The sequence below is a fragment of the Sitophilus oryzae genome, unplaced genomic scaffold, assembly GCF_002938485.1.
Source record: "Sitophilus oryzae breed Bouriz unplaced genomic scaffold, Soryzae_2.0 scaffold_1604_pilon_pilon, whole genome shotgun sequence".
Classification (NCBI taxonomy): domain Eukaryota; kingdom Metazoa; phylum Arthropoda; class Insecta; order Coleoptera; family Curculionidae; genus Sitophilus; species Sitophilus oryzae.
The window spans coordinates 13,927-38,662 of NW_022146286.1; the positions used below are offsets into that span (position 1 = coordinate 13,927).

General features: G+C 32.5%; 1 protein-coding gene across 2 annotated transcripts in view; it reads left to right on the forward strand.

The window, feature by feature from the left end:
* Positions 1 to 19,735: 19,735 nt before the first annotated feature.
* Positions 19,736 to 24,736, forward strand: part of LOC115880028 (GAS2-like protein pickled eggs) — a 272,661-nt gene continuing 267,660 nt past the window's right edge. Inside the window, exons 1-2 of one of the 2 annotated variants that reach the window (XM_030897139.1) lie at positions 19,736 to 20,061; positions 24,304 to 24,688. In XM_030897139.1, coding sequence (XP_030752999.1) covers positions 24,515 to 24,688 — 174 coding nt within the window. In that variant the 5' untranslated portion in view covers positions 19,736 to 20,061; positions 24,304 to 24,514. The remainder of the gene's footprint in view (positions 20,062 to 24,303; positions 24,689 to 24,736) is intronic. The other variant, XM_030897140.1, reaches the window with a different exon arrangement.

A 24,736-nucleotide genomic window follows, 5' to 3' on the forward strand; every position in this document is an offset into this window, starting at 1 on the left:
TTTTCAAATATAAAACAAAAACATAAACTCACATTTTCACAAGAATTTGCAAAAATATTAACATTTCGAGTCTATTATAAAATATAAAGCACGAAAATTCAAATCATAAAAAGATTAAAAAGATAAAGATTCTTATAACTTACAGTGAATTTGTAGGACCTTCGTTTTGTCTACGTTAGCGATGTAATCACAATAATATGTATAATCACAATAATTATTATGTTCTTCATAAATGTAAAATGTATTAAATTATTTGTTTTCGTTTTGTACGCTAATAAAATAATAGTAATAACCAAACAAAACGCAAAATCAGGAATTCAACAGTTCGTTCAAGGATGGTTCAAGGCAAAAATGTTTTTCGTTTTATTTAGGTTAGGTTTGACGAGTGCGACTGAGCGATGATTTCTGACTCAACTGGCCAGCGCAAAAACAATAATTCGACTTCCTCAATCCTTTGAAAAGTCTTGCTTTTGTTAGTTTGTCTATGGCTATGCGGGCCCAAGTTATCCCTGCTAATTTCCTAATATCATGGTACCAACTCAGATTTGGTCTTTCTCTAGGTCTCTCTCTAGTTTCTCGTGGGTACCATGCTGTAATTTTTGTGATCCATCTAATGTCGGTCCTTCTTGCCAGGTGTTCCGCCCATTGCCACTTGAGGGATTTGATTCTGTGGATGACATCTATTACCTTGGTCTTTTGTCGTATCCACTCTATTCTTTTACGGCCTTTCTTGGTTTGGTCGACCTGCAGTTTTCTTATAATGTCCGTTTTAACAGTCCATGTTTCGCATGAATAGGTCATGTCTGGTAGTACACATTGGTCGAATGTTTTCTTCTTTAGATAGAGTGGCATTCTAGATTTGAATATGATTAAATTTCTTCCTGAAGTACTCCATGCTAACTTAATTCTTCTGTTGATTTCTGGTAGTAGAGATCCCGAGCTGTGTATTAGTTGTTCCAGATATATGCATTCTTTTACTATTTCCAGTTTTGTGTTATTTATTACAATGTCTTTTCTGTCCACTAGTACATTAATTTTTGCTAAATTCATTTTAAGACCAACTTCATTGCTGGCTGTATTTAGTTCGTTAATTTGTGTTTTTAGTTCTTCTATTGGCTATTAGGACTACGTTATCAGCGAATTTTAGATGGTTAAGATATTCTTCATCTATTTTTAGAAGAAACATCTCTTATGTGACTTTATTTTATTTGAAAAAGTGGTCACTACGGAGCAAGATTACTAAACTTCTGCAGAGGCAACTGGAGACGATCAAGTTAAATGGGGAAATTGATGCTCGTTTTTTAAATTTTCAATTGGTCATCCTTGGTGTGGATAAGCGTATAGAGGCGCTGTTCCGTGTCTCTGAAATGTCACGTGAGCTACGATCCACGTGATATTTTTAATGCGATTACGATTGGGCGCTTTGAATTTCTATAGCGTTTATTGGTTGCGTCTCTTTTGGAAGGGTATTGACGTTTCAATCTTGTTCAGTCTCGGATTTGGGTTGTTTATTTTCCAATTTCTTAGAGATTTGTAGTGAAAAAATTGTGTGTGCACTAGGTGCGCATATTTGAAATAAAACTTCTTACTAGCAGCTATTAAATTGAAGGATTTGAAGAACATGCTTGAAAAAGTGTACTTTGAAATGTTGAAGAAGTAATAAATTAAAAATTAATAAATAGTTTGATTCACTTTTACAAAATTTGTATTAAAATGATCATCTGTCAGTCTGTTCGTCTGATTTCTTAGAGATCCTTTTTTTTAGAGATCCAATTTTCTTAGAGATCCAATTTCTTAGATATTCGTAGTGAAAAAATTGTGTGTGCACTAGGTGCGCATATTTGAAATAAAACTTCTTACTAGCAGCTATTAAATTGAAGGATTTGAAGAACATGCTTGAAAAAGTGTACTTTGAAATGTTGAAGTAGTAATAAATTAAAAATTAATAAATAGTTTGATTCACTTTTACAAAATTTGTATTAAAATGATCATCTGTCAGTCTGTTCGTCTGAAGACTCCAATCGGGTAGTACCTCCATCCACGTGCCAAGTTTGGTTCCAATCGACCCAAATTCATGCCATATAATTAAGAAAAATCCTGATGATTTCGACCAGGAGGCATCGGTTTGAAACGTCACGTCGCGTCATCTTGTAGCCCGTACCCAATTATGTTGACAGATTGGACCAAGGCCAACTTGACCGTTCACGGCACGTGTCACTGTCGCAGTTAGTTTTGACGTAAGAAACGTCAAAAGTTGATGTCCGATCGCGACCAAATTTGGTGGGTAGTCTATATGAGCGACGGTGCCCACGGTACCACCCTGCAAACTTGGATACGACGTTTCGTTTACATCTTCATCAGGGTGGGACTAAGGATTTGATATTGAAGAAAAATGTGGGTCGATTTCGGCATAATTGGAGACGGGCTACAGGATGGCGCCCTCGACGTTTCGAATCGCGATGCCTCTAAATGGACGAAATCATCAAGATTTTTCTTAATTATGGGTCGATTGGAACCAAACTCGGCACGTGGATAGAGGTACCCGAATGGGGTTCTCAGACGGACAGACGGTAATTTTAATACAAATTTTGTGAAATTGAAACAAATGATTTATTAATTTTTAATTTACTACTTGTTCAACATTTCAAACTACACTTTTTCAAATACGTCCTTCAAATCCTTCTATTTAGTAGCTGTTAGTAAGACGCACATAGTGCACACACAATTTTTTTTGAAAATATTTCATAAATATTGCAATATTTTTTTTTCATTTTTAACTTAGAAAAAACCTTGTCTATCTTTTTAATTTGTTTATATGCTCTTGAATTTCATCAAAATTGTAAAAGCGATAATAAAATGCTTTTAAGAATTATTATGCAATTTCGTTTACGAGAGTATCCTTTGTCAGAAGAAATATTTTACTCTGGCCTGCGCAAAGTATATGAGGCGCATGACAAGCATTTTCACGAAACAAGTTTTGAGCTACACGTGGAAGAAATAAGCTGTTTCAGGTAAATGTAGTGTATCTCAAAAGTTTCTTCCGCCGACATTGAGCTACTTTCTTCATTCTGCTCAGGTGTCGCTGGTTATACACTGCTCGAACGTGAAAAACAGTAAATAATAAATTTACATTTTATATCCTTCCAAAAGGAACATAGATGGGGTTGGAACTTTTAAGTTTCTTCTTCTTTTTCCTACTCTATATTAGACAGATTGCCTGTTTATTCTTCACATCATGCCTACAATTTCAATCGATAGTAAGGTTATCACACCATCTTTTTCTTGACCTTCCCGTGCTTCTTCTTCCCAGTGGTGATTTGTCCCGAACTGACCTTAGTATTCTTCAATGTGTTTCTGTTTCAATTGTTCAATGCTTATGTGTTCAGATGAACACTGTTCATTCCATTCGCGTCTTCTGCTCAATACCGATTCATTAATGCTGTCCACCTTGCATGTTTGCATAACTATCTAGCAGCGTTTTACCTGTGATTTTGCCGAGGATTTTCATCTCGCCTGTTTCCAACAATCTTTTTGTTTTTGCTGTATCCGGTCTGGTTTTTGCTGGGTGGGTCATTATGGGTCTGATGACAGCCTTGTATATTCTTGACTTGACCTCGACACCTATGTATTTACAGCTACTCCTATGATTCCACTATATGACATCCAGCCACTCTCATTGCTTTTGCTGTTTGTTGTCTTACCTCTGTTTCGATATCGCCATAACCGGATAACTCTATACCGATATATTTAAATTTTATTTCTTACTGTATTATTGTGTTATCCACGACAATCTTGCATCTCGAATTTTTAAGTTTACAACAGGAAAATAAAACACAGTAATTCACCACCTGTTGAAGTCTTGAGAAATTTCTTCGAGTGTCTTAGACCGTTGGGGGATTCCCATTCCAGGTTACGGATGGATTCTTCCAGGTTCTTGAGTTCCGCTTTAAGTTGGTTTTCACTTGGGAAGCAGAACCGTTCTGATCTAGTTAGTGGAGTGTTACTATAATCCCTTCCCGGAGACAAACGGTACATTGTGAGACAGGAAATTGTAGAGAGAAACAAACCCCATAACATAGGATACAACATTTTAATGAACAGTGCTTTCCATAAAATAAATAAAATGAAAAATATACCAAATAATATACATGTACTGATTTCTTTCGAAAATCGACAACTATGAAACTATGATCCCTTCCCCTACACAAACGGTACATTGTGAGGCAGGAAATTGTAAAGAGAAACAAGCCCTATAACATAAGATACAACATTTTAATGAACAGTGCTTTCCAGAAAATCAATAAAATGAAAAATATACGAAATAATATACATGTACTGATTTCTTTCGAAAATCGACAACTATGAAACTATGAACCCTTCCCGGACACAAACGGTACATTGTGAAACAGGAAATTGTAGAGAGAAACAAGCTCTATAACATAGGATACAACATTTTAATAAACAGTGTTTTCCATAAAATCAATAAAATGAAAAATACACGAAATAATATACATGTACTGATTTCTTTCGAAAATCGACAACTGTGAAACTATCATCCCTTCCCTGACACAAACGGTACATTGTGAGACAGGAAATTGTAGAGAGAAACAAGCCCTATAACATAGGGTACAACATTTTAATGAACAGTGCTTTCCATAAAATTAATAAAATGAGAAATATACGAAATAATATACATGTACTGATTTCTTTCGAAAACCGACAACTATGAAACTATGAACCCTTCCCGGACACAAACGGTACATTGTGAGACAGAAAATTGTAGAGAGAAACAAGCCCTATAACATAGGGTACAACATTTTAATGAACAGTGCTTTCCATAAAATTAATAAAATGAGAAATATACGAAATAATATACATGTACTGATTTCTTTCGAAAACCGACAACTATGAAACTATGAACCCTTCCCGGACACAAACGGTACATTGTGAGACAGAAAATTGTAGAGAGAAACAAGCCCTATAACATAGGGTACAACATTTTAATGAACAGTGCTTTCCATAAAATTAATAAAATCAAAAAATATACGAAATAATATACATGTACTGATTTCTTTCGAAAATCGACATCTATGAAACTATGATCCTCCCCGACACAAACGATACATTGTGAGACAGGAAATTGTAGAGAGAGACAAGCCCTATAACATAGGATACAACATTTGAATGAACAGTGCTTTTTACATAAAATCAATAAAATGAAAAATATACGAAATAATATACATGTACTGATTTCTTTCGAAAATCGAGAACTATGAAACTATGATCCCTTCCCCGACACAAACGGTACATTGTGAGACAGGAAATTGTAGAGAGAAACAAGCCCTATAACATAGGATACAACATTTTAATGAACAGTGCTTTACATAAAATCAATAAAATGAAAAATATACGAAATAATATACATGTACTGATTTCTTTCGAAAATCGACAACTATGAAACTATGATCAAACGGTACATTGTGAGACAGGAAATTGTAGAGAGAAACAAGCCCTATAACTTAGTACACAACATTTTAATGAACAGAGCTTTCCGTAAAAAATACGACGCACCTTTTCTATCTAGATCGTTTGCTCTTTCATTACCTTCTATCCATTAGTGGCCTGATTTGTTCAGCTTCTCTAGGTGTTCTTTAAGAAATTTCGAATTGATGGTTACTGAGTTCATTGCTTTTACAAGGCGGTATTGATTATCGAAAAAGATGGTTATTATCGAAAAAGATGATTATCGAAAAAGATGGTTATTCTTGTTAGTAAGGTCTTGTGTAAGGTATTTCTGCCTTAAGGATACTGGGGCAGGTACCTATTGGTTCGGAGATTTTAGTTTTCAGCCCAAATACTTCTATCACTGTTCCTGCTTTGGTTTTGGAAGCATCAGTATATCACGTTATAGTATGGCTTTTTGACTGATGAGCAAACGTTTCTTTCTTCCAATCCTTTTTGTTGCTCTATACTACAGTGTGGTGTTTCTTAAAATTGTACCTTCTTGATATGTCATCCACTGGGAGTTGGAGGACTGGTGGGATTTTCCTTTCGAAATATAAACCAATGTAGAGAACAAATGACAATTGGCAAATCTATGATTGACAATTGTTATTTGTTCTTTACATTTGTTTATATTACTTCGAAATTTTAGAGAACATTTGTTTATGATGGCCTCAATGATTTCAGATCATTGGGTCAATCAGTCATTTAAACCAAAAAATCAACAAAAAAAATATCACTTTACTGTTAGCTGGTACGAAGGCTAGAAAGTTTTTTTAACAGCAAATTTAATGATTTAATAATGTAAGTTATCAAGATAGAATTAGGTGATTAGATTTAATGTTTCTTTATGTTCTTAAAGTGTAAATGTTTCTTTGCGAGGCAGTGTAGAATAAGAAAGTAAGACGCACATGGATTGATGTTATGTAATAATTCTTTACGACATTGATAATTCGCTTGAGACATAACTGCCTAAAAAAATAATTTCGAGTAATTTTGAAATGCATGTTTCACCCGTGCCGTTAATTAACAGATCGGGAGACCAAAGAAGACATTTTAGTGTTCCATAATTTAATTCAGATCGTTAATTCTTTTCAATTCAAAGTTTTGTGGCCTGTCTTGTGTAGCCAATTAACGTAAACATAATTAGACATTTAATTATTCTGAGGATGTTTTTTGAATCTCAGACTGAATGGTTTTCTTTTCAAGGGTGTATCTAGGATTTGAACTAGAGGGGGCAGCCCAATAAATAGAGCACAATAAGTTTTCTTGTCTTTTTATTACTTATTATTACCTAATAACCTATAGTAACAATATTCTACCTATAAGTAGCAAAATGTTTAATTTAATAACCATTTTTCTGAGGTTTGCAGCCAAGTTTGTATGCTAACCTTCTCTCCCCAACCAGGTCTTTCCAATCTTCTGAGTCTTCTAAAGAATTGTTCTACCTTGGTCGTAGTAAATAAACTTGCGTCTAGCCCTAGCAAGCAACTATTAAGCCCGAGCAATCACGTTAGAGTTTTTGACAAGTTAATAAATGAATTAACACCTCCAAATAACCACGCTAACCAACCTGATCGATCAAGCTTAAGAGTTGACTGCTAGGGCTAGACACTTCTGTAAATAAATAAATAAATAAAGGGTCCAAGGGAAAATATGAAAAATGCCATTTTACTAATTTTACAGGTTTTTTACGGCTGGTGGTTATGAGGTGTTATGAGGCTCTTTTCAGTGTATTCTATATTTTTACTAGGCATATATTATAGAATAAATGTCTTTTGGTTCTTTTCTTTTGACCTCTCACATATATTTTTATCTAATTTTTTCTTGGCTTTAGTCAGGTAAACAAAGAGAAAACGCGTTTTTTTGTAATTGCTATTGACGTTTCGACCTGTTAGGCCTTTATCAAAATGTATTACTTGAAAGTAAATTTCAGCACGTTGTTTCAGTTTTAGCTTAATTTTTCTTTTTGGATTATCAATATTGGATTATTTTCTTCACTAAGAATGAAAATGAATAAAATTATAAAAGGAAAACAATAAAAATTAAGCTGAAAACTGAAACAATGCGCCGAAATTTACTTTCAAGTAATAAATTTCGATAAAGACCCTACCAGATCGAAATGTCAATGTAATTTACAAAAAAAACGTTTTTCTCTTTGTTTATCTGACCTAAAGTCATGAAAAAATTAGATAAAAAATATCATAGAATTTAACAACTTATTGCCATGTACAGTTTATACAGGGTGTTTCAAAAAACATATGCCATATCTCGTGGGGAGATACCTCACGTAAAAATAAGTTTTATTTTTCATATCAACATAGGTCCGATTCTGCTTTGTCTCGTAGCTACAGGGTGTTAAACTCTTAATAATTTTTCGATTTATTATAATTTTCTTCCAAGTACCTTTACCGTTTCGAATGAAATTTTGAGGGTAAAAGTTACTATAAATGCGAAATATTTTAAAGCTAAAAAAGTGTCGGCATATTCACCAGGGACGACGTGCGGGGTTTTTACTGGAATATTTAAAAAAAACATGTACGCCACTGACTTTATTCTCTTCTTAGCGAAACCAAAGTTTACAGAATAAAATATAAGTTCCGTCACTTGTGCCGGCGGCAGGTATCAAAAGCCGCTTCACGCACGTGTTTCCCAGTGTATTACTGGTGTGTGGACTTGGGACCCAGCATACACGGCGGATCACGTTCGGCGTATTACTCTGATTTTGGCGTTATTACAGAGTGGTCTCGCATGCATATGGAATTATTTTTCAAGTGATTATTTAATTTTCATTGCAAAATGTTACTGATCACATTAGCCTTAGTTAATCATTTATTAGTTTATTATAAAAAAAGCATAATTATTTTTATTATTTCCTAAAAATAATATTGAGTTTTTCGCCACTGGAAAAAAAATATTTAAAATATTTAATTATAATTATTCAAGAACACTTTATTTTTTTTACACGAAAAATCATATACTGGGTGTGTCTCAAAAGTGGCTTATCCCTATAACTTTTTTTTATTTTTTTAGATAAAAAAAACGAGATTTGGTGTGTTAGTATATGACCTAAATTAGGATTGATTAACGTTTTCAATTTTTTCCGGTCACTTCCGGTTTCACCGAAAATGACTACAACTTTTGATTTTTAAACGGCAACCTCGGCATTTTTCTACTTTATTCGATAAAAAATGACACTCTGAATAGAATGACATATCATATGTCAACTTTTGGCATTCTAGCTTAAAAAAAATCTTTTAAAATTTCAATATTGAGTGTCATAGCTCTTTTAAAAACAAAACTTTAATCAAGGAGTCCTGGGAAAAATAGATTTGATCGTCTAATGTTTTCCATGTCTTGTCTTGGCCGGTTAAAAGATGCCCAAATGGTATTTTTAACCATATCTTAATTTTTTTCAAATGGAAAGAGGGTGGCTCATTAGTATATTTAGAAAAAGTATTTTTTTACGAATAATTTCATGCCACACACATTTCGAGTCAAATTGTCGTTATAAACCGCGTGTTACACTTTCAAATAAATCATATGTGAAACTGTTAAAAGCTGACATATGTATGTCTTTCTACTCAGAGTATCATTTTTTATCGAATAACGTAAAAAAAATACCGAGGATACCATTTAAACATCAAAAGTTGTTGACATTTAATAGTTTCAGCTTTGAATTTTATAGTGTACGTAATTCGTGTTGGAAAACCATATTACGCACTCATGGAATACTGCACTCGTGCGTAATATTATTTTTTCCAAAACACTCGTAACGTAATATACTTTTACATTATTTACTGTTGATATTGTGTAGCTTTATTTTTTGTGTTTGTTTTTAAAATTTATTTTATTTTTGCTATATCTTTTTTATCTTGCCATGTCTAAATATTTATATGTAATACACCAATAAACTGATAGTATATTTTTTCTTTTGTAGATTTACCATTAGGTATTTTTGAAATACCCCACGTTCCCCTGCACCTTGTCGCACCTTGCGATCGGTAAAAATGCGGCTTCTATTTACCCCGGCTTCCACTCCTGTTTTCATCGAAATCCGGCGTGTCGGACGAGGCGGCTTCTGGCTTTTGATACGCGATTTTCAAAGTGCCGATGCTAAGTGACCGAACTTATATTTTATTCTGTAAACTTTGGCGAAACAGTGTAAGCAGTTTAATGCCGATTAAAAGTTGTCTCTTGATATCTTGTCGATTTCGGCCTACTTGATGAGATAAACGGAATTTTATTAATTTGCCTTGATCCAAGTCTAATAGCAACCTTTAAAAAATTTTAATATCATTAACTTGCGAAAGTTTTAAATAAGTACTCATCGATTCCTCATCAAAAAATATGAAAAAAGTTCTAATAAACATGGGTATGGAAATGCATATTTTTAGAGTTACAGGATCTTAAACCTTTTCAAAATTAGGTTTTTTGTAATTATCTTGAATGCATTATTTTTTTTTATATGAAATTACTGTAGGTTGGACTAATAGTAATAATAACTAATAGTAATAATATTTAATAAAAAATTAGGTAAAATATATAATTTATTAATTTTATTTTTATTAATTATTGTGATTAATAAAATTGCGTTTATCTCACCAAGGAGGCCGAATTTGACAAAATATCAAGACATAGCTTTTAATTGGCATTAAAAACCTAAACAGTTTGAAAAAATTCAGTGGCACACATGTTTTTTTTTGAGAAATATTTCAGTGATAACCCATATGCACGTCCCTGATGAATTTATTGACACTTTTTTAGCATTAAAATATGTACAGTAAATTTTACCCTCAAAATTTCATTCAAATCACTAAAAGTATTTGGAAGAAAATTATAATAGATCGAAATATTATTAAGACTTTAACACCCTGTAGTTACGAAACAAAGCAGAATCGGACCTATGTATGTTGATATGAAAAATAAATCTTATCTTTAGTAGGTAATTATTGGGAAAACTGGAAATCGTCCGATTTTCACCAAAATTGGTATACACCCTATTTTGAGGTCGTAGATTACGAATCTGAAATTTATTTTTCATTTTCTTGGCGATCTCTTAAAATAATTTCAACGTTGAATTTTTCTTTATTTCGGTCCTATAAAGTAATAATTTCACTATATTTTCATTATATTATAGCTTATCTAAAAGCCACACTTGATTGAGGATAGAAAAATGTCCAAAATTTTACTGAAAAACATTTTTCTTAACAAAATAAGAAAGAAAATTGAGACCAGATGGAAGTTTGGCATTTTATATATCCTTCTTTCTCTCTTCTATGTAATGAGAGAGACAAATATATTTCTAGACCTAATCTAGAAATTTGAAAATTTGCAACGTTGCCACATCTTCTATTTTTTCGGGTAATTAGGCATTTTAAATAAATTACCTATTATGAGATCTGACAAAAGTTAATTATACCTACCTATATCCACCAAGTTACACGGAAGAGTTTGATTGAATTGGTTTCAACTTCTATGCGGAGGGTGTTAATCTTTTGTTGTTATATTATACCAAAAAAAGATTACCCCTCCGTAAACAAGTTATATAAAGACTATTTATAACCATGAAGTTGCCCGAAAGAGTTTTGATTGCATTGGTTTCAACTTCTCTGCAGAGGGGGATAATCTTTTTTTGGTATAATACAACAACAAAAGAATAACACCCTCCGCATGGAAGTTGTAACCAATGCAATCAAAACTCTTGCGTGCAACTTCGTGGTTATAAACAGTCAGATCTAGTTGGTAAAATAGCAGTTATGGGAAGGAGCCGTTCTTTTGACAACCGCCTTTCATAATCCCAGAATGAGCGAAAAAATACGCTAAATTTAGGTTTAGCATTGGCAACGTTGCTTTAAATGCCAGAAACACATAACCCAACATTTTCAGATTGTTTACAAATTTATTTTAACAAATTTTCCTCTATTATGCATAGAATTGGTTAAAAAAGTAACATAAAATGGCAAAAACATCATTGTTTATTGAATACCTAACAAAATATGTGCTAGAAAACCTTAAAAATATGAGAAATTAAGGAAAATTCGATGTTGAAATAATTTTTCATTTTTCTGAAAAACGGTTAGAGACCGCCAAAAAAAAAGTACAGATTCGTAATCTACGACCTCAAAATAGGGTGTATACCAATTTTGGTGAAAATCGGACGATTTCCAGTTTTCCCAATAATTACCTTATTTTTACGTGAGCAATCTCCACACGAGAGATGGCACATGTTTTTTAAACACTCTGTACATTTTGTAGGGATATACTATAATATTGTATAATCCTAAAATTAATAATAATAATAAATAAACTGGCGCTTATCAAGTTTTCCCCTGGACCGTTCAAATGATAGGTTATTGTATATTTTTTCCTTAAACGCCACCCTATTTGACCCACATTTTAGCACAGCCATTATTTGGCAAAAATTAACTCAACAATCCAGATATTTTTAGGAATCTTTTCCAGGAAATTTTCGGCCAACCGGCACCGCCGCATTTTCATCCCTTGCGAAAATTATTGTATGACAACAGACCGAGCCGTTGCTCCGTGATTCAAGCCACATTCAAGCGTCTGGACGCCTGTGCCGACGCGACGTCCGCCGTCGTCAAGCGGGCCAGGAACAAGTGACAGTCGGCGAAAACAGCTGGACGTCAACGAGAGACGTCAAGTCAGAATATAAGGCTGTGAAATAGACGATAAAATGTGATTGTTGTAATTGTTTTTGTTTTGTTTGTTTGATTATGTGCGCGAAAGTGTGTTGTGGGACAAATTTCATTGTAATATGGATTTAATAACAGGGTGAGATTAATATTTTCTAAATTGTTGAGTATAGAGAGTAGGGTTAAGTAAGGATAAGTGAAGAAACATGATTTTGGTTTAATGAATTAGACTAAATTAGGATTCTATACTTTACAACATAATTAGCAAAAAATGACTCTACTTCTGTGGCGGATTTATGTCTTCAAAAAAGTCCTATGGGTATTTTGCCACTGTAAGAAAATTAACAAAATAAAATAGTAATTTTTTGTAAATACTGTTAATCCAACGGAGACTAATTGTCAGCAATGTTTTACTAATAAACAAATTTGCCTAATGGACAAAAAAATATAACTAAATTAATATATTTTAAATTAGTTAAACCATTAAATTATTTATGAATTGACATTAACAGCGTTTTCAGATGGAGCGGAGCGTCCGCGACGGACCGTCCCACAGTGCTTCGTCCCATGGACAAAAATCAAAAAATAAGTTGAAATTTACTAATATCTGAATATATAATTTTATACTTATAGCAATGTTCAACCATCCTGTATATTATTTTTCATAAACAGCGTTTTTGTTAGCAAATATTTTCACTAAAAATAAATTTTGCGATCATTATCTTATATCAGTGAAAAGAATAACATTCATAGTAGTTCTGTATATGGAGTTAAACGGTACGTACTTAATTGAAAGCCACTATGGATATTGTTAAACAAGGTATGTACTTTAAGTTTATTTCTGAACAAGTTCGTTATTGTTTAGTTTTTATTTATTTTTTAAGATGATTCTTAAATGGGTATAAAAATTTTACATTTTCAAACTTCAAAAAGGCATTAAAAAAAAACATATCAAAACATATCGTATTTATTGAATATTTTTGTTGCCATATTTATACACTTTTAATTTTTGTATAGTTCATCTGCGTCTGCTTGCGACGAACTTTATTTTATAATACTTTTCAGATGGAGTAAAATTGATAAGCAATGCCGATCTGGTTAATACTTGGCTTCATCATAAGGACAAGAACTCAAAATTATTTATATTTGAAAAAATGTGTTCTTTATTAGATATTGATGAACATTCCAGTCCAATGAGATAACCACTTGTGCCTGAGCCCACTATGTTGGAGCGAAACGTGGCATAAAAAATGTGTCCATCTTTCAATTTATTATAAAACCTCATACCCAAGAAAACGAAAAAATAATATATGGATATGGTCTATTAGAGAGGTAACTATTAACATCCGAACCCCTCATACCAACAAAAAGAACAGTAACAACGCGAAAAAGTAACATATTAGAAAATGATGTACAGAAATATCTTATATGTGAGGATATTTTACTCTACCTGTGATTTGATAGTATAATTTGGAAGATTCTGTCAGCAATGATTCTGAATCAGAGTAGTTACGATCTATGCATTTTGTTGTCCTAAAGTAAATTTATAGTATCTTAAGTTTTTTTTAAATTAAATATACCATTAATGTTTCTTTTTTCATTAAAGAAAACATTTTTATCTTATATTAGGTTTATATTGTAGGAATCATGTTCTAATGTTATTCCAATTCTTTTTATCACAGGAATTTATTTAATACTTACACCGTTTTCACTATAAATTATTATTTCCTTTAGATGGAAACAATAGCTCCAACATTTTTATTATTTATAAGATTTTTTTTCATAAACGTGGGACTAAGAACATCATCATTTAGTACAATGAGAGTACTCATCATTTGTGTCAAATAAACCTAGTTTGAATAAATTGCCTACAATAAAAGAGAAGTTTTGCATTTTTGTCCTCTAGAGCCATATGTTCGAAGCACTGTGCGTCCGCGACTTCGAGCAAGTACCATGAGTTTATATGAACGATTCCACATGGGTCGCGTTTGCTCCGTCCGGATGAGCTATATTGAAAAAACATCCGTGCGGACGCTCCGCGCGTACGGTCCGCTCCATCTGAGAGCGCTGTTAGATGGAGCGGACCGTCCGCGCGTCTGTTTTTTCAAGACTGACGAACACATCCGGAGGAAGCATACGCGACCCATGCTCTGCTCCATCTGAAAGCGTTGTAGAATGAATAAAATAAAGTAAATAAATAGAAAACTAATTTTAACATAGACTTAAAGTACATTTTATTTTAAGTCTACGAATTTTAACTATTAATCCTATTTAATAGCAAATGAAACAATAAATGAAAATTGGTGATGCTCAAATGGAAGACCAAGGACCAAGACTCCCTTGGTTATGATCTTGATCTTGCAGTCTTGAAATAGTCTTAGTTTTGGTCTTGCTTTTGCAGGGTCTAGTCTTGGTTTTGGTTTTTGGTCTTGCTGCAAGAGTTTGTAAAATAGATTTTTGCTAGAGGCACTTTCTACATACAATATATTTTTAAATAAATAGTATTTTAAGTAATTTATTGCAAATAAAACTTTAAAGAAAGAGAGAAAATTTAAAAAAAAAAACATTTATATTTGTGACGATATTACGAGTACTGATAAGTTTGCATCAATAAAGAACAGAAAAATTGAGCTGATTTAGGTATAAAAATTAGTAAGGTTAGTAATATAAATAAGTTAAATTTATTTTGGTTAATATTGCTTAAAATTACAACCTTATTTCACTGAAATCTCTATTTTGAAAAAAATGTCGGTTACAACGTTTTTCGGCGAAGCCATTCAATAATTACAGTGTTCGCCATAAAGTTGGATCCATATGGACGATTTTTTTTGGTATTAGAGTTTAAAAAAAACTTTTTGTGGCTATCAATTCTGCTTTAAAAACAACTTAAAATGCACCAAGTCAAAGTTGAAATATAATTTTGTTAGTCACTTTTTTTAAAATAATAATAATTTAACCAATTTTTCTCAGATGTTAGCTGTCAACTTTGGCTTGGTGCATTTTAAGTTGTTTTCAAACCAGAAGTGATTGCCACAAAATTTTTTTTTAAAACTCTAATATAAAAAAAGAAACGTCCATATAGTCCATATAATGTTTATTATATTTAATTATATTTTTACTGGAATGCAAAATAATCTGTTTATCGAAAACTGGTCGTATCTCTTTTTACTTAATGCGTTTTAGCCCAAACTAAAACGAAAATAATAGGTATTAGTGTATAAATAATAACAATAAAAAATGTTGACAAAATGGTGAATGGAGCCAAAAATTTTCAAATAATATTTTAAAAAATGTTGATAAAATGGTGAATGCGCAAAAAAAATTTTCGCCTGCCGCGCAATTTAAACAGAATTAACTCTTTACTTTTCCCCACGAACCGCCAATGTGTAAACGCCGACCCAAAGTTTCGCTTGCCAACGTGGTATATTATAAATAGGGTTGATACTGTAAAAGATATTCGGTATAATAATTTAATTCTTTTTGTTATGGTTAAGAAATATTTTTATTGAAGCCCAAATATCTAATGTTATTGTTATAATGTGTTAATAAAAAATGTTAAAAATTAATTACCTGTAGAGAAGAGAGATTTAAAAAAACACCTTTTTATAATGTACTTCTTAAGAATAACAATTCTTATCATACCCGTATATATTAAGTAGTTATTAAAATAGTGACTATTTTATTTTATCTATCCTTCTATAACAGAATTCAGATTAATGAATCCTATTCTTGGTGTTTTGCATTTTGAAGCAACAAAAATCTAAAATCTAAATAATGGCGAATGCGCCAGGATCCACGGTGCTATACTAATTCTTAGTAAAATCTTGTTGGAATTAAAACTATTTTATTTCTTGCCAGTTGGGGACACGGGGCGCAACTAGACAAAGGCTTTTAGGGCGACTCAGTGTCTTAGGGGGCCTAGGTCACTATATTGATTTGATGTTAAAACCTATTTTAATCATTTATTTTAAAAATCAAATTTACTGATAGCCTCTGATAGTTAAAATCTTACTGTATATGATTTATTCTCGGATTTATTCCAAACTAATTAAGATACAAGATGCATGATACATTGTAGAACTATTGAATTGGAGTCTATACCGCTATATCTGCGACAAGAGCTTTTTGATGAGTTGCTATAGTATTGAATTTACTAAGAAGGAGTGGGTCCCAGGTGGGACACCCAACTGCGGCCACTAGTACCGATTGTGGCCCAGTTCTACAAACTTTAAAATTCACCTTCAAGGCCCAGCCTTCTAATATAAATTATTATATCCGAGGGTGAGATCTGTCACCAAGAACTGGTAAGTCTAGCATGGTTTTTCCAATGTTTTTCTAAACAACTCCAATCCTGGTCCTGCTTCCAGAGTAGGTATAATACTAGATATATTTGTTAAGATAAGGGAAGATCTAAGATATAGTTTTCAAATCTTACGATTCAGTATTCTTAGTGCGTTTAAAGTCTAGAGTAACATATTTATAAACAAGTGACGTTGAATTTACAAGATAGTATTACTGGGATATTGGAGTCAACAAACTTTGCTGTATAATTTGTTCATAACACATTTTTCACGACTTTGCAGTTTTCATGTAGAATGTAAAATGTTTAGGAGGGAGGTTAATCACCGCCACTTTGGAGATCTATTGAGTGTTCCCCTGTCTTCTTGAGCTATAACGAGTTATAACTCTCTTACAAAAGCCAGTATCTAGATTTACGTGGAATGCATTGAGACAAACCGTTTTATGATATCTCCAATGATAGGTCCTTGACCACTCTTGACAAATTGACTTGACATGTGAAATTTTAATAATTCACTTTTAATTTTAAAATATTGCCATTGTTATATTAAATTATAAATTTTTAATTATTACCTAACATAAATCAATTAAAATACCTTTATAACAATTAAAAACGAATTACTTGACTCATTGACAATAAACTTTAGTTTTATTCTAGCAAAGCCGTTAATCTATATAATCCAAACTTTTTATCTTGTAGAATAATAGAAATTATATGTATAGAGAATATCTAAAAGTTTGTTGATATAAATCTAGCTCATCGACTAAAATAATAATTGTGATATATGTTTTAAAAATTGTTGTATTAAATCCAATTGTGATACTTTTTTGACTAATTGTGTTAAAAGATACTTAAGCATTAATCAAAAAATATTTAGTGGCATATCTATATTAAGGAATGCTTTCCAACGCAAATCTAAGGGACAGCTTTATGAGATATGAAAGTAGTTTCGAAAAAATGTAATAATATACCAGGTGTTCCATTTGAAATAACAAAGATGCTACTATTTTTATTTTATGCAAAAATCCAAATTTAAAAAAAAGCTGTGACCGATTCTTCTTAAACTTACCCTGGCCTCACGGCAGGAATTACCCTTAGTGTATTATACAGGGTTCGGCAAAAGTGCTTCGGGCATCTGTAGCTCCTAGAATAAAAAATTGGCGCCGGGAGACACTTATAGCCGCCCATACTTGATATTTTTTTTTATCTCAAAAACTGCGACTTTGACTGACTTTGATGTTATTACAAATTTTGTTGCAAATATTATTCCTAATCTTAAATTGAAAATCGCGTGTCGCTAGCTACTGTAATTTTGGAGTTACGATTTTTCAAAATTTTAACTCCCTCCCATACCCCCTTACCAATCCCCCACCCCCACCAAAAACTAATGGCCAGATTCTCGGGTGCCACAGTATTTTTGTACCAAATTTGGTTAAAATCGGTTTAGCGGTATTTGAGTTATCGTGTTACAGACGGACGGACGGACGGACGGACCGACAGACAGACAGACAGACAGACAGACAGACGGGCAGACGGGCAGACGGGCCTGTCGGTATGGTCGGCTAAAAATTTGGGAATTTTGTTTAAGTGCAAACCTAAAGTATGTGCTAGGATGTATTTCAGGAAAATAGTTTAACTTCTATAGGGTGGCTCAACAATACAAAAAAGTGAGTAAAAACAAAAAATAATATACAAGGTGTTTCATTTAAAAGAAAACGAAGAAAAGCTATTATATATTTTAGAAAATTTGGAATAGGACTTTGAACACCCTGTATGGTTTAAACGGTATTTGTAGCAAAGTAAGCACAGACCCATTACAGCAAAACCCTAATATAGTTTTGATTTTAGTACATTTATTTTATTTCTAATATTTTTTTAAGAAAGGCTAAAATTCTTTTTATTTATTTATTAATATCTTTGAAAGTATCAACTATCAAAGCATATTGAATAATATTTTAGGATTATGTAAAGTGACCAAAAAGGAAGCCAAAAATGCAATAATATACAGGGTGTTCCATTTATAAAAAATCATCCCCATCCACTCACCCTTTTTTGAGCCACCCTGTAGAAGTTAAAATATTTTCCTGAAATACATCCTAATATATACTGTAGGTTGGTACTTATACAAAATTCCTAAGTTTTTATTATAGGAGCTACAGATGACAACTGACAGTAAGCGCCATTAAAAAATAAACAGGGGTACGGCCAAGCAATGACATCTAGGGCTTGACCTCGCCAAAATTATCATCGATTGTAATTCCCAGCCGTCTTTGACGCTGTTTTCTTCTCGATGGTATGGCAGAATCTACAATCATGTTCAGAAAAACCATTAATACAATACAAATGCTACAAAATTAAATATATATGATATTAGTATTGTTTATTTTTGATGATATTATGTGAAGTATGTTAATATTATTATTCATTGTGTTGGTATATCTTAAGTGGGTCCCCGAAATGTATGTCCTCCATTAGGTACGTACAGATAAATTTTGTACAATATAAATAAATGATAAGTTAAAACAATTTATTGTTTATTCAAAAATTTAAGTAACACATCAAAGTATATAGATTTTGTCCAAGACCAAGTCCAAGATTGATTGTAAGTAAGAACTATCTTTAGATTGTCACGGGGTTTTTAACAGATTCTGCGAGGAAAATGGGGAAACACCAGAACCCCTCGTCACTGAATGCGCCGAGACGACAACCATTCGTACCATAAACTTTGGTACGACTGATATCGGAGATGGAGAACTAGCCTCTGTGAAGCCGTCTCTGATACTGGCTTTTGTTAAAGCTCTGTGACTGTATGATGAGTTATAACTCGTTGTAACTCAAGAAAGATAACACGCAATTGAAGAAGGACACACAATCTTCGATCTGTAAGGTCGCAGTGATTAACCCCCTTCCCAACAGTTGCCCATTTCCTTGTAGAATGTGAGAATTTGTTCAAATTAAGAACTAGGCTTGATCTCAATAGCTCTATAACCAACATTTTTTCAACAAAGGGAAGATTTAAATTATTTGTGTTTTTGAAGGAAATTGGATAGTACCCCAGGATTTATCGGTCATAAAGAAGAATTAAAAAATAACTAAAACACGGAGAAATATGCTGCTAAATAGTACTACTACTGGTGCTGATGCGGCTTCAACCTAAAATTCTTCTTAATATACCCCACATCTAATAACCGCCCCCAACATTTTCCTATCCATCTTTCGCAGCCACCGCTCTCGAGATATCAAGTAGGCTGAGCGATTTATTTGGCCTAGCCGATTTGCCGTAGCAGTACGGTATTGATAGTCGTACCCGCGCAACCAAACGACAGTGTCCCAACGCGTACGTACCGCGTTAGATCGCGAGAGCTTTGACAACAATACACAACAGCGTGAGTGTGTTTTGTTTACCGGTAGTACCATTCGATTTCTCGGTCGATGATTTGATTTTTTTGTGTTGTTCATTTATTTTGCGTTGACTTTTGTTGTGTTTTTTTCGTAGATTGTTTAATTTGTTTTACTGTTACGTAGAAACTTGTGTGTGTTTTGTTTTCGTCTTTGCATGGTACTTTGATTTGAGCAGGCCGGGGTAGTTGAAAATTTGTGGTAGGTAGATTTTTTTTTGAAAAATATTTTCTTATCAAAATTAAATGTCTCAGTAAGATGATTAAGAACTGTGATGTTTTTATTTTGTTCTGGTTGGGATAGGTACTTGAAATTTTGCAAAAAGTTTTTATTTTTAAAAACAATACACCTATAATGATTACGTACAGAGTACCGGATGCTTTTTTGAATATTTGGTAATTTTTTTGTTTGTGTTGAGAATATTATATAGGTAATGATTTTTAGTTTTTTTGTGTTAACCTTTCATTGTAAAATAAAAACAATACACCAAAACACTTTACTGGACGCGTGTTTCACTAACCATTGGTGTATTGTTGGGAATTAGTGTTTTATTTTGCTGTTGTAATGTTGCCAAAGGTTCGAGCACCTAATTTTATTACCATTTTACTATTGCAGTCAAAGAAAAAAAGTTATACATAAATAAAGCTTTTACATTTTAAGCAATATGGAGTACCTGCATTTTTCAAATATTTCGTATTTATATTTTCGTGACTCTGGTGACATTTAATTTCTGAAGATATACAGGGTGAGTCTTAAATAAGTGCAAATATTTTCAGTACTGGTAGATCTCGAAAAAAGAAACATATTTTCTCTTTACCATTTTTCAGATAAGTCCAAAATAACCGAGTTATTTAAGTTTGGAAATTAAAAAAAAATGATTTTTTTTGAAAAAATTTTGAGAACCACCGGATTTTTTTCAGTAATTGCATCCCTTTTAGTGCCTTAACCATAGAGTAAAGCCGTAACTATGGTAATATCTGAGATTAAGAAATTACACCGTGGTAAGTTCTAAAAAATTTTCGAAAAATATACAGGGAAATTTAAAAGAAAATGCACGAATTTCAACATCTTTTTTTTTCGAAAAAAACCTCATAGACGTGTTCCTGGGGTCGAAATATACCACCCCTGAAAATATTTGCACTTATTTAAGACTCACCCTGTAGAGGGTGCTTTAGAGTATTCCTTGGACATAGAACTGTTACGTGTTTTTGGAATCAAACCAAAGAATAAGTTAACTGTACAAAATTTACCTCTATACAAATGTCCTTCTTTTTAACAACTATTAACTACCTATCTCTGTATCAAAATGTGTAAATCTCAAAAATGAAAATTGGAAAATTAAAAAACGAAAATTAGATATGTAAACGTAGGTTTTTCAAATCATGGAAGATAAACAAATATTAGTACTGGACATTTCACACCAACATTCCGGAAAAGAGTTTTAAGTGAAGAACAAGAACCCGAGACCTCCACGAGGAGAAATGAAAATAAAATTCAAAAGACTACTGGAAATGAAGTTTGTCCATCAATTACCTTAAATTAAGTTTTTTAAACTGCGATATTAAAATTAAGATAAATATTAAAAAATTGTCATTGTTGGTGGTAATATTATTCTGTGAATTACTGTAAAAACTTTTTAATAAACATTTAAATTCGATCGTTGAAAAGATGCTGTGTGCAACATGTGCAAAAAGAATATCCGTTGCACTCAGCATGATTGCAGCTCTCGACTTTGTCTCGAGAGCTGCAACACTCATGCGTCGTGTAACAAATATGTCCTTTTTGCACCAGTTGCACAAATAACTATTTTTTTCGGCCAATAAACCATTATTTTGCTATTTATAACTTTTAATGTCAAATTTGACAGATACCCAAGAGCAACAGGTTGATTTTTATTATGTAATTTTTAATCTATTTGAAACTTTGATTTGAAAGCATAAATTAGCGCAAAACTCAAATTTGATCTGAATCTAGTAATAGAAAATGCCATATGATGCGAACTTTATCTGCGACTTGTATAGATTTGTACCTGCAAAATCTTATCTCATCTTTTAAGGATTTTCCGTTTTGTCAACAGAAACACATCATTATATCAACAGGAATTAAATTTTTAAACAAATATTCTCTAACGAGAATGAGAAATAAACATAATAATGCGGTCTATTTATTTAAATAGTTAATAATTTTAATTAAACCAACCTGTCTAAAATGATGTGATTTACAATAAACAAATATTAAATCATCGTTTATACGCAACAACAATATTTATTGAATAAATATTTACCTACTTTTTAATATTTTTAAATATATTTTAACGAATTTTATTTAAGTTTTTTTTAAGTTCACTTTCAAATAAACGAAATAAAAGTATGAATTATAATCAATAATTATATTATTTTATTGATACGTCTTTTTTTGTGTTCTACAATGTCCGTGTATGTTCTATTTGTAATTATAATGACGTTTTTTTTGAATTGTATGATTTGTATTGTATGATATTTTTTTATTATTTGTATATTTTTTTGTGCTTTTGCTTGCTTTTTTAAATGCTTTGTCGATGAAGCTATTTTGGCTTTTTGTACAATAAAGCGTTATTTTATTTAAATAATAAATTGATAAACTTTATTTACAATTTTTATTATTAAAAATTGTCAAGAGAAGCAAAAGAAAATTTAACGTAAGACAATATGCTGAATTTTGGATATTATTGGCTGAATAATATTAAAAAATGTCGCGGATTCATCTCTCCAAAAAATCCTATAGGTACTTATGGGTATTTCGCCACTGCAAGAAAATCTACAAAATAAAAATAAGCCCAATAATAAAAATAAATAAACCCAAACGGAAACTACTTGTCAGAAGTTAGGTTTATAGATATGGATGGAACGAAAACATTTTTTTTTTCAAAACATTTTCACACAAGCCCCAAAATGTGTTAGGCGTGTTTTATTAGACAGTTTCAATTCTGTGTTATTAGATAGTTTCAATTCTTCTCAATTTTACAACAGCTAGGGTTTCACAGTTATCTAGTTTCTGTCCAATAACACCTTTGAGTCCACCGGGACCCGAAGTTTCACCATCTAGTTCTTTTACTCAATATCGCAAAGGAAGTTCATTTAAATGGAATAAACAAATTAACCATTGTAAGGGACGTTTTAATTATTTTTCCAACAAACGAATAACGCCATTTTTCACTCCCGTATTCATAACAGTTCCATCTGTCCCAACTGCTACTAAATCAGAAAGTTCGGTCAAGTCAAACTTTTCTTTCAAGAAATTAACCAAAGACCGTTTTATATGGCATGCAGATCCGCTTTCCGGTGTGATATGTTCCAAATACTTAGAACCGGGTTCACTTAGAATAGAAATATGTTCTTCCACAACGCGTTTTCTCTTCCTTTTATTCTTATCGTAAATAATAGTAGAGTCCTCTTGACCATCAAAAAACACACCTAATACACTAGTACAAATGTTACGTTGAGACATTCTGGCCCTCCTGATCTTCATTCTATCTACTATCTGTGTAGCTTGCTTTTAGACACTACTGCAATATCCTCTAAAACAGCATTTGCGATTATAGCGGCCGCGTGATCTAAAACTCCAGTTTTGTCACAGGCAACTACCACGGATGGTAGTTTATCATGCAGGTGGACAAGTTTCAAATATATTGAGGAACCGGAAAACAATAATTTAAGTGATTTAGTTTGGATAACAATATTGGGTTATATTTTATAGTCATATTAAGCAGTGTGTTAAAGGTAAAATATAAATAATTATCAAATATGTTGACGGGCAAAAAAACAAATATTTTTCAAAATATCTCAGCTTTTAAGGTCCGTGAGGAACCTGAAGATACAAAGGCAGGGCGCTCAGCTTTTGAGAAAAAAAACTACTTATCTAAAGGCATATTTTGAGGCTTGTGTGAAAATATTTTGGAAATTTTTTTTTTTCGTTCCACTCTAATATACAAATTTGCCTAACGAACAACAAACGTTTCGGAAAGTTCCTCTTTCCGTCGTCGCGTCGGAAGCAAAAAAGAAGACAAATACAAAGTGATTTTGGCGTCCTCTAACTTTGTCCCCGTAGGTTTTAGAAGTTTGTTGCTTGGAGATGAAAATGTAGAGAATTTAATTCTCATCATTTTTTGTTCCATAAAATTTTCTGTGGGACCTACGGTTCAGCCAGAAAATCGAATCCAAAATTTTTTTGAGTTTCTCAAAAACGGTGGGGTGGGGGGATACGAATTTTCGAATTTAAGCTTTTCCAGTGGACCACTTACGACTGGCATGGGAGTCTAGACCTTTTTTGATACCAGATTGACTGAAATTACTCTGAATAAACTCGAAACATCTAAAAGCGTGTTTTATTAAAATGTTTCGCAAAGAATCATTCACAGACTCAGTGCTACTTTATTTATTAATATTTTTTTATTATTTGTTTCAGGTCAAATAACACGTCCTACCCAACGACAAACAGAAACAAACCGAAAATCGAAAACATCCCCATCATTCGCGATACGATGAACCTTCCTCATTCCTTAACTAATAAATGAGTTAGTTAACTCTCGTAAAACAATCTCAAAACCGTCCGTGGTCGACTTACACAATCAAAATAATTTTATTTTATCGTGCACTTTTAAATCAACAAACTAAAAATGAGTTCGGTACTATTGGAAGCCAGACCGTTCAGGCCTTTCAAGTCCAGCGAAGAGTACCTCTATGCTATGAAAGAGGATTTAGCTGAGTGGTTGCAGACCATGTATCCTCACCTTAATATCGCCGTGGAGAACTTCATGGAGAAGTTGGAGACTGGCGTAACATTATGCGAGGTAAGTACCAACTTGGAACATTCATAAAATTTATGTCTATGCTTTTGG